Source organism: Habropoda laboriosa, unplaced genomic scaffold (assembly GCF_001263275.1).
Source record: "Habropoda laboriosa isolate 0110345459 unplaced genomic scaffold, ASM126327v1 scaffold214, whole genome shotgun sequence".
NCBI lineage: Eukaryota > Metazoa > Arthropoda > Insecta > Hymenoptera > Apidae > Habropoda > Habropoda laboriosa.
The window spans coordinates 537,639-549,401 of record NW_017100328.1 but is presented as its reverse complement, the minus strand read 5'-3'; the positions used below and the strand labels follow the sequence as shown (position 1 = coordinate 549,401).

The 11,763-nt window shown below is 34.8% G+C and overlaps 1 protein-coding gene across 1 annotated transcript in view; it reads left to right on the top strand.

The window, feature by feature from the left end:
* LOC108574421 (transcription factor collier) overlaps positions 1 to 9,956 on the top strand; it is a 123,936-nt gene extending 113,980 nt beyond the window's left edge. Inside the window, exons 10-13 of the mRNA XM_017937007.1 lie at positions 3,573 to 3,699; positions 4,590 to 4,892; positions 5,986 to 6,228; positions 9,844 to 9,956. Of these exons, the coding sequence (XP_017792496.1) occupies positions 3,573 to 3,699; positions 4,590 to 4,892; positions 5,986 to 6,228; positions 9,844 to 9,956 (786 nt within the window). The remainder of the gene's footprint in view (positions 1 to 3,572; positions 3,700 to 4,589; positions 4,893 to 5,985; positions 6,229 to 9,843) is intronic.
* The last annotated feature ends 1,807 nt before the right edge of the window (positions 9,957 to 11,763 follow it).

Below are 11,763 nucleotides of genomic sequence, written 5' to 3'. Positions count from 1 at the left end.
GAATTCGCGTTTTTTCTTTTGATTCTTTCAATTTTTCAATTGCATTACGCATTATTGCAATAATTTCTATCGTTACATTTGTATGTATTCAACGTTTGTTTGTTTTAGTGTCGTGAAATGAATTATATTACACATTTTCTCTATTCACACTGAATTTAAAGATTATAACGATTAAAAATCAAGTTGACCTGTGGTCATTTATCAAGAATAATCATAATAAAGCTGAAATTATTGTGTTAAATAATTTTTTTAATACGAATTAGGAATTTATTCAACGTTTGCTTGTTAGAATAGAACGATAAATTTAGTGTAAATATAGAAAACGTATAATATAATTTATTTCATGGTATTGTAACAAGCAAACGTTGAATAAATTCCTAATTCGTATTAAAAAAATTATTTAACACAATAATTTCAGCTTTATTATGATTATTCTTGATAAATGACCACAGGTCAACTTGATTTTTAATCGTTATAATCTTTAAATTCAGTGTGAATAGAGAAAATGTGTAATATAATTTATTTCATGGTATTGTAACAAGCAAACGTTGAATACATTTTTCATTCGTGTAAGAAGAATTATTTAACACGATAAATTTAGCTGTACTATGGTTATTTTTAATCTACGACCACAGGTCAACCTGATTTTTAATCCCTACGAAATTAATTTAACCACGAGTAAGTAACGAGAACGCTAAAACCTATGTTTCCATTGAAGAATATTGTAAAAACGTATAAATTGTTATATGCAATGTTATAACAAATTGTCGGAAGTATAAATTTTTAATAAAATTGTGAAAATTGATAAATTATACCGTGTTACGATATCGGAAATCTCCCGCGAAAATCTCCCGCGAAAATTTCCCGCCTGACCTAACCGACGATTTTGCTAATGACTTTGGGGAGAGGGTACCGCAGGTATATAAGGACCCGCCGATGTCCCGCGAAATCATTTACCCTTTATACTGGGCCCTAGACACTTCGCGGCGTATTTTGACCTGAAGGTTCTGAGATGTGAATAGAGTGGTCGGGGGCTACTAGCTAGTCTATGTCCACCCTGTACACACTCAGCCTTCTTGTAACACTTGTATACATTAGAATCAATTAGAATTTCTATTACTAATTATTAAACAAATTTTAACAATTACCGGCACTCGCTAGGCACGTAATATCAGACTTTAAATACTCGACTTCGAACTTCGGTTTAGTCATAATTCTATTAATGTTATAATAACGTATAATTTATTAATTTTCACAATTTTATTATTAATTTATACTTCCAAAAATTTGTTAAAACATTACATATTATTATTTATACATTTTTGCAAGTTTCTTTGACAAATAAGTACGTTTCAACGATCTTATTACTTTCTCGTTGTGAAATCAAGTTCGGAGGATTAAAAATCAGGTTGACCCTTGGTCGTAAATTTAAAATAGCCATAGTGAAGGTGAAATTATTATTTTAAATAAATGTTTCTATACGAATTAAGAATCTATTCAACGTTTGTTTGTTGCAATACCGTGAAATAAATTGTATTATATATTTTCTCAGTTTAGACTGAATTTAAAGTTCGTAAGGATTAGAAATCAGGTTGACCTGTGGTCGTAGATTAAAAATAGCCATAGTGAAGGTAAAATTATTACGTTAAATAATTGTTTTTATACGAATTAAATATTGATTCAACGTTTATTTGTTGCAATACCGTGAAATAAATTGTATTATATATTTTTTCTGTTTACACTAAATTTAAAGTTCTGTTTACATGTTATAACAATTAGAATGTAGACGTTTTGCCGTTTCACGGTTTTTCCTCTGTTAATTATGTGTTTATAAATCATTTCAAACTAAAGCAGCACCATGCCCACCCTTAATTAAACCGTCTCAGTAGTTTACCGTAATTAATAATCTATTTTCGGAATTTATACGAGAATTTTTGAATTTTAGTAAATACTAGAGTCAGTGTCCACCCTGTACACACTCAGCCTTCTTGTAACACTTGTATACATTAGAATCAATTAGAATTTCAATACAGTAGACTGAATAACAATTCATTTTAACTAATACCTATTAGAAATTTTCCTTTTAAAACAAATATAAATCATTTTACCAATTACTGGTACTTGCTAGACATTTAATATCAGACTTTAAATATTCTCCTTTCGGTTCTTTTAAATACAATCAAATAATTTCTTCAATTATCGATACTGACTTGGAATACTCCGCTTCGAATAAAATATTTCGAAATTATTTTGATGGTTTAGGGAAATAAACATTTGAATTTTAGTCATCGTTGTTCTTCAGACTTGTCGAATAGGATATTGAAATGACTTTGAGTGGTTGCTTTTTCGTTAGGGCATAACAATCAATATGTACTTTTCTTCCAGCAATTGAAATTAATTTTAAATTTTTCATATATTTTCTCTGATATTGAATTTTGTTTACTAATAATTTACCATCCAAGGAATTTGCATGAATTTCACGTTAAGTAGTTAGTTGATTTATTATTGTATATTGTGAGCTGATTTGGAACGAGTGCACTTTGCCCACCCTAAATTAATCCGTCTCAGTAGTTTACCGTAATTAATAATCTATTTTCGAAATTTATACGAGAATTTTTAAATATTAGTAAATACTAGAGTCAGTGCATCGCGTATTGAAATAATAGCTTCGTCCCTAGCTCGTTTATTATTGAATATTTTTACGCGTTTAACTTATACTTCTCCCCAATTCTCATCGCGTATTTTATTCAAATTTTCTTATATTCTAGAATCGAAAAAGATACGAATTCGCGTTTTTTCTTTTGATTCTTTCAATTTTTCAATTGCATGACGCATTGTTGCAATAATTTCTATCGTTACATTTAATTCGAATTGTTTAGCAGCTTTTCTGCTGCTATCGACCCTACATTTTTTTTTTTTACGTGGAGGTAGGCCGACTCTATGTGATAAACAATTGGCAACCAAACGGTGGCTCTCCCTCTACATTCGACGGATAGTGTGTACAGTTATTTAATGTAATTTCCTAGCAATTTGTTTTTGTAATTCATCCAAAGCGATATATTATGAAATTAAATTAATCACTCAATAAGTATTAACATTAGATTGTTTCCTCGATATGGCCATGGTGGTCATCAGTGACTGGAGTGCCTCAAATGTTTAGAATAATTTGAACAACATTTACTTATTAACACGTTCACTGTTTGGCGTGACAGTGAATAAGTAAATGTTGTTCAAATTATATCGCGTTTGACATCATTTTCATCAGAAAAATCTCACCAACATGTTAAAAAAAATTTCAGATGAAAAAAAGTAAAATTAAAGAAATTATATTTTTCTATTATGATTTGTCGAGCCGTGAAATTTCGTAAAGGAAACCGACTGGTGTAGCGTTACACGCTTGACAGACTGCGAGCGAGATAACATAGGCGCAGCAATGACGCAGACCTAGGCGGAGGACCATCTATACTGTCACTTGTAGAATCCAAACTTACTGACTCTTGTAGAGAATGTACTGTACTTTGTGTAACGCGTGTAGTACATATCCTTATAAATTTTGTATCTTGTTTTTGCAGCTAATTACACCAAATGCAATTAGAGTGCAAACACCACCACGACAGATACCGGGTGTCGTTGAAGTCACACTCTCCTACAAAAGTAAACAATTTTGTAAAGGAGCACCTGGTAGATTCGTTTATGTTTGTGAGTATAATTATACTACGTAGTTTAAAGTTTGAGTAACTGATTACGAAAGATGAGAAATAAGAACGAATAGGAGACACATGTGTCACGTGGATAATCCATAAATGTTGTTTCCCAATATTACACATCGAAGTTTAACACTTGGAGCATTTCATAAATTAACTTTTACTTTCAGTTCATCTCGAATTAATTAATCTAGTTATTTAACTTCGAAATTCGAATACTTATAACTTTTGAAAGAATGATTAAAGGAAAACACTTATTTGCATAGTAATGAATTGACCTACAGATTTTACACTGCACAATTTTTATTAAAACTCTTAATAAAATAAACTACTCTTATTTTCACTGCTGCGAATTCGATATTATTTGAATAAAAGCATTACACTCCACATTGGCTAGATTTACGTTTAACCCTTTCGCTGCGGGCGGTTTTGGTACGTAACGCGCATGGCAGACGTTAAATAGGTGTTCAATCGCGGCCGCAAAATCTTTTGTTTCGGCATTTCAAAATTTCAAAATTTAGCATTTTATTAAATCAAGATGAAAGTCTGCAAAGGGCAAAAATTAAGAATCAAATTAAAGCGAAAATGTGCCAAAAGTCGCCAACAGCGCAGTGTAAAGAAATTTTCACGACGCATATATGCAGTTAAAGGGTTAACATTTCCTCTAACGTTCCATTTAGAAAACTCGATATAATCTTGATTAGGTATATTACGAAAACCATATTCCAGAAATGTTTGTTACTGCTTCAGGTTACCTATTCAACACGAATAAACTTTTATCTCGATCGTTAGAATAAGGATTCCGTCTATTCCGATATTCCAACCGATATTTAAATAATAAAATTAATACACCAGAACTGAACCTATCTCTCAAAAATTTTCCAGCACTAAATGAACCCACGATCGACTACGGCTTCCAAAGGTTACAAAAACTTATCCCCCGACATCCCGGCGATCCCGAAAAATTACCGAAGGAAATAATACTAAAAAGGGCGGCAGATCTAGCGGAAGCCTTATACAGTATGCCTAGAAGCGGAAACGCTGGGATAACAGGAGCACCGAGGAGTCCAGGATCAGGACATCCGCCTGCACCGCCGACCTCTAGCTCAGCAGCGGCGTTCAATTCGTATACAGGACAACTAGCGGTGACAGTACAGGAAAACGGAAGCACGGCAAAATGGACGGACGGTAAGTATTAAAAGGATATTTTATAGTCCATACGATAACACCATTCGTTAGTACAATTACAAATGCGAAACGACCGCCCTGGGAAATATCGTATCACATTAATTACAAATAATACCTATCACGTAGGACAATATTATTTCAGATAACTACACCCGACAACATATTCGAAGCGATGAAATTTTTTAATGAGCACGATCATTTAATACGTCGCCATAAGTATCTTCGCTGATCTCTCGTTTCATTCTCGTTACGTATACAGGGTGACAATTTCTACGAGACAATTTTTACACGTGATTTCGATGGTTTCAAAGGACGAATAACGGTGAAAGAGCAATTTCTTTGATAAATAAATTATTTTGAAATGAAGACACTGTGATAGTAGCATTCAGAGAAGTTTTCAATTGAAAAATAAACGACTTAGAATCGCATAAAAATTACTTCGATTAAATCCATTATCTTTTGAAAAAATATATTTCAAAAAACGTTTCATATGCACTTACCTGATATACCTATAATACATAAATAGATATTTCAGTAGACTCTCGTATAACGCGAATAATCCAAAGTATCACGTTTGGAATGATTATTGTCATGCCAACTTTTACTGCCTATTACCGCCTACAGTTTTTTGAAAATAGTGACACATATACGCTGTTGGTTAAAAAAAAAAGAAACATATTAATGTATGTAACAAAGAAACGATCAACAAAAAACAGAAACAATTACGAAACAGAAGAAGTCGATAGCGATGAAGAAAACAGTGTAATGCTGAACTAAAACAGATTTAATTTTTAAATGCCGGGAATTATTTAGCGCGTTGCACGAGGAATCGCGATACAGAAAGTTTACCGTATACAGATATTCATTTCGTTCCGTTTCCGACCAGCATCTCGATATAACAGAAACTGCATAATCAAGTCGTCGCTTATCACCTCGCATCTCTCACGTTAATAGCGACATTTGACTTGAGAAAAAAAAAAAGACACAGTTACCCGAGTCAACACTTTCTCGTTTCGGTGCACTAGGCAACACATTACGAACAGAATGATGAAATACTGACGAGTTCGTCTGACGGGCAGGTTTCTATTTCTAGACGGTAATTCCGTGACGACAGGAGCTGGTGCTGGTGGCGGAGGCGGCGGTGGTGGTAGCGTCGGTGGAAGCGTCGGTGGTAGTGCCGACGCTTATAGGCAAAGCAGTAGCGCGAGTCCACGTGGAGTCGTAACAGGCGGGGGTTATTGTGGAAGTTCAGCCAGCACACCTCACAGTCACAGCACAAACGGAAGTTACTCAGTGGCCAACCCGTACACCGGTAGTCCAACCCTTTATACGTCGCGTAAGTATTTCTTTTTTTTTTTTTACTATTGTCACCTTTATCTCTGTATCTCTCGATTCTGTTAACCTTCGGACGGCGGACGCCGGGTCACCTTTGACCCGGCTTTTGGACCTCGCTTGTTTCGACCCGACATTCGAAACGACGTAATTTTCACGACTTCTCCTATCCTTACATTAGTAATATGTTTATAATTTTGAACGATATAACGACTGGTAAAGTGAAAAAATGTGGTTTCGCTTCGAGTATGAGAAAGATTTTGGTATTGGGTCATATTTGACCCACCGGGTGTCAATATCGCACCGTACGCTGTCCGAGGGTTAACTTAAACCTGTTCACACTACTCCGCGATTTTAATTATTTAAAAATTTGTCGGTAGTAAAATTCTGACAATAGTGAACGTTTGACTTCGGTCGAATGAAATGAAGATTTTTAATCAAATTTACATATGACACTTCCGCTTCGCTGTTATCGCAATAATTGAGTAAAATTTGTCGACCGTCGCCAGTAATAAACTGTTTTATTTATGTCGTTATCGATGTAAGTACATTTTCATGAATCTAGTATACTAGGTGTAGTTAGGTTTCGTATATAGTACTTGATACGTTTAAAATTATAAAACTTATATCATTCCAACCTTGCTGCTGAATTTTTGAAACGAAAAATTTACTCAAAAAATTATTTACAAGAAGACAGACGATACTTGAGAAATTATAAACAATTACCTTCGACGAGACATATTTATTCGAGAAAACGAAACTTTCCGCAAAATTGGAGGAAATTGTTAGGAAAACGGGAGATCCCTTCACTCGCAAAAATGATAAATCTACCTTCGCAAATACCGTCGCGAACGATTAGAAATGAAACTTTCTGCGTTAGAATCTGTGAAAAAGGTTTCGAGAAAGAAATTGGCGAAAATGTGATAAACACTTTCGGGTTGTGATTCCGATACGCATGTTGTATGTAAATCACTGTACACGTGGACTCCCGAGCACGCATGCGCTTTTTACGTCGAATGGTACAGTTGGTTGTGGCGCACGCAGTTATGATTTTTCCTTATGTGAAATTTTCGTTTTAGCGCACGAACAGTATGGCATTTTCTATACGTCCGGGGACGGGAGTGCGTTCGCCCCCGTAGTACGACCACCGACCACCTCAGTCCCACCGCACTGGTCCACACAGCACCACCTCGCCACAGCCGCCCAGTAACCGCTAACCGTCCACCATCACAACCACCATCATCACCATTACAACCACCCTATGCACTGCGATTAAAGAATTATGAGAAATATGCACGAGAGATGAGACTCGAGGATGTATGTACACACACGTTCATTTTTGAATCGTTGATAATCCCCGTCCTGTTTCCTGGATTAATTCAATATCGCTGTTTTTTTTTTCTTTGCCTTCTTTTTCTTTTTTTTTTTTTTGCTCACATGGTGTGTTATTGTACCTAGATACTATGTGACATTGTGTACCTATTCGGGTCGTTTGTTTTGGACCGTTAATACCGTTTCGCGATCGGATAACGGCGATCGGTTTTTTAAGTAACGTGCCTGACGATTGGAATTTTTGGAACATACAAGAGTAATGTTGGATTGCGTACTTTGCAATTTTATTCAAAATTTTGCTAAAAAGTAGGCGATAGGAGAAGTGTAGAGATGGTATTTTCCCTTCGAAATTGTTAAATTTGTAGTAATGAGACAAGGAAAACTTGGAGTTGCTAAAATTTCAAGACAGCAAAGGAAAAACGTATTCTTTAAGCAAATCAAATTAATTACAGAAAGAACGTTTTTCAGTTCATGTAAATTAACAAACGTAAGAATTACATTCCACTTTAGAAACCAGAAAAATTTCTAAACAAATATTTTTTTAAATAAAATATTCTACTTTACATAACTGTTCAATTATTTGTATAGCTGAAATTGATAAAATTCGAGCAAAATGTCGCTAATAATAATTCATAAAAGTTAGTAATATTGATAAGAATGGCGTTAGTAATTATATTGCAAAAGAAAACTTTCTAACTGCCGGAAGACGCAAATAAATTCACGCAGCTTTTTTATACTAGTGATTTAAAAATACATTTTCGAAGAGGAATAGTACAATAACGTTCGTTGCTACCAATTATCAAGAGAATCACTTAGCCGACAAGAACGTTAGTATCGTTAAAGTGGTCGTTTTGTTGGCACGTGTCTGAACGACGTTTCGAATACTTAGGTACACTCTTTATCACCTAATGCACACCAGTGTTCGATTTGAAACTACTCAGATTCATTAATATCCCTACAGTACATAAGTTATAATTACAGCATGCACGAAGTTAATAACAAAATTTAAACAAATTAACAGGACAACAGAGTTCGATTGCCTCCCCATCTGTTTAAGTTGTTCAGCAACAGCTGGAAAAAATTTTAATGGGTGATTCTATGCGACGAAAAAAAAATAAGAAACAATGGTAACAAAATTGCGAATTTGAATTCTTCGTTATAAACATTTTATAAGTCTCTTTAATAATTCTTGAAAACGAACCGTTCGTTTTAAATCGGCCTCTATAAAGGAGGTCAGATGAAGTTTCAATTATCGTCAATTTTGCTTCGTAAAAGCTGTGGCAAATGTTGTGTCACAGTTTTTCACCATGAGCATAGCATAATTTATCGATCTATCTTAGGCTTGGCGACTTAACAAGAAATTGATAGTTTTTGGGAATATTTGTAGTAATTATTTAAACGTTTATGACTGGAATGCAAAGCTTCGATAGTAATTTTGTTACTCTTGATTTCTGTTTTATTTTATCGTGAAGCATCACCCTTGAAAATTTTTCCCATCTGTTGTGCGATGCCTGAAATTGTTTTGTATGAATTAGTGATTCGTAGAAAACCCTTGCTTGTATGATTTTATAGATTATGCAAATGTTATATAAATCTCACATCCTGAATCTAATTCTTTTTTAAATAATTGAACTGCAAAAGAAATAGAAATAAATATAATTCAATGTAATTTCAATTCGTAATTTAATTATGCAAAGTGGACCACGTAAAACAGGTCGACTAATTGTCTTTTTTAGCTATAATTTTTATATATAATTTCGATGGTTTCAAAAGGTGAATAAGATGGAAGGAAAATTTTTTGGTCAAAGAAATGGCAGAAAGAGAAAGAAAATTTCACATTTGATTTAAAATTTCAGAGTTCGTGGTCATTTTAAGGTCATACTGTCATACATATTTAAATAAAATATAAAAAAGTAGGCAAATTTGAAAAAGAAAGCAGAAAAAAATGACATTTGTAAAAAAATTTGATCCTTTGAAGCCATTTAAATTACCTATAAAATACACCATAGCTAAACAAGATAATTAGGTGGCCTGTTGTACACGTGGCCCACCCTGTATATTCATAATTACAATTTAAATCTAATAAAATCTAATTAAAATTTTCTACCATTTTCAAATCTATTCCACATTCGTCTCAAAATGTAGTTAACGAGGGAGAAAATAGGTGTAGGTAACGCAAGCAAGTTGAGAGCCAAAATTCTTCAATCACTAATTCACTAATTACCGTACAATCACAATGTTAAAACCGAATGACACTAACGTATAACCGACAGTGGGTATGTTACAGGACTAGGAGAGGTGGTCGGTTCACCGTTCAACATGAATCCATTTATGTTGCCCACCTGCAGCCAAGGATACTCAAACGCCGCCAGTCCGTTGCTCTCGTCGAATGGCAAATAGTGTTACGAGATGTAAGGCTCCGGCGAAAATGTCGAGGGGCTATGTGTTCACGGAAGCGAAATCCATCGACTCCGGAGGATTTCAGGCGAATTCTAATATTCTGATAATCATCATATTCGCGATTGACAATCGCTTTCTTGAATCGAAATCGGATCCTCCCCCCTTCGATTCACCCTTTTTTCCTTTTTCCCGCCCCACATCAATTGCAGAGCATGACGGAAGAGGAAGAAGAAGAAGAAGAAGAAGAAGAAACGGTCGCAGGGAAAATATCAAAATTCCTGCGCGCGAGTTTTCGTCGGAGCTGAGCGATTGAAATAATTCAGTTTGATAAGAGTATAAACGAAACCAGTGCAAAAGAAAAAAGGAAAGAAAGAAGGAAGAAAAATTGATAACGTTTTATCGTTAAAGGTGGACGAATATGTTAAGGAAGTGAATAATACATATCGAAGCACATGGTGGTGTTTTTTCAGCATCTATTGACGTAGTCGTTCGGTTGACACACTACGAACTAATGTACAATTTTTAGAGAAAACAATTGGCTATACGTTATTTCGCTACGAGGAGTATCTATTGTAGTTGTAATAATCAAGCTAATAAAAAACGTTGTCGCAATTACGACAAGTCTCGTTGCCGAGCGTAAGAATTAGTTTGGAAATTCACGGTAACCCTTAGAGTACTATAGGCGGATGTGTACGCACACCAGAACTCTCGTGGTTGCAGTTTCACAGGCGTATTCGTAAATATCCGCCTAAATAGAATACTGTATTCGTTGCAGCCTATGAGTGTATATGTACGTATATCTCAACAAGCTCGAGAAAAAATCGATAACCTGTGTAACTTCCTATTCATTTTTCCTATAATTTTTGAATAATAATAGATCAACCGCTTGATCGTTGTTTCGTTTCACCGACACAATACGTTCCACTATGTTTCGTATCTTTGGTGAAAAGTGTTTGCTACTACTAAACGACTACGAAACACAGCAAGTGCTCGTCTTCGCGCTGTTCCGTGCTCTAAGGGTTAAAGAAGAAAACGCGTTTAAAGGAAAATTGTTGTTTTCAGCGAGATACGAAATGAGAAACCGTGATTTAATTTTCTCTCGTACAAGATAACGACATGTTATAGTATATACATAAAGAACAACCGAACAGCTATAACTCTTTTCGCGTCTCCGATACTACTACTTTTAACGTAGCTATCCTAACACGAAAAGATCGATCCTCGTCGATTGAATCGAGCGCATCTCCTCTCGTATACGGCGTCATCAAGGTATCGACAACCTGTGACAGAGTATTTTCAAAAGGTGTTTTTTCCTTCGATTTCACGGCAAAAATAATGTGCTCTGGGTTAATTCACCTAATCGTTCGGGAAATACAAAAAAAAAAAAAGAGGCAATAGTATACGCACGCGGGGACGTTTACAGGGTGGCTGAGCAATTTTATATCAAAGCAAAACAGGGAGGCTATATGATACACACAGGGTCGAGGGGGAAAAAAAACGACACACGTACACACACACACACACACACAGACACCACTAGACGGACATATCGCTTATCGGTGAATAACAGACATCATTAGTTTTTAGAGAGCATTTTCGACTTTGAAATTTTAACTTCCTATCCGTACATTTTAAGAAGACTAACCAATATCGGCTAGATAGTGTAACATCTTAACTTGTAATTTGTAAATTTTCTTGTAAATATTGTTACGATGTACAAACAGACGAAACTATTTCCAAGAATCCAACGAAACGAATATTAACGTGATTGTAGAGCGAAAACAAAAAAAAAAAATTATTATACATA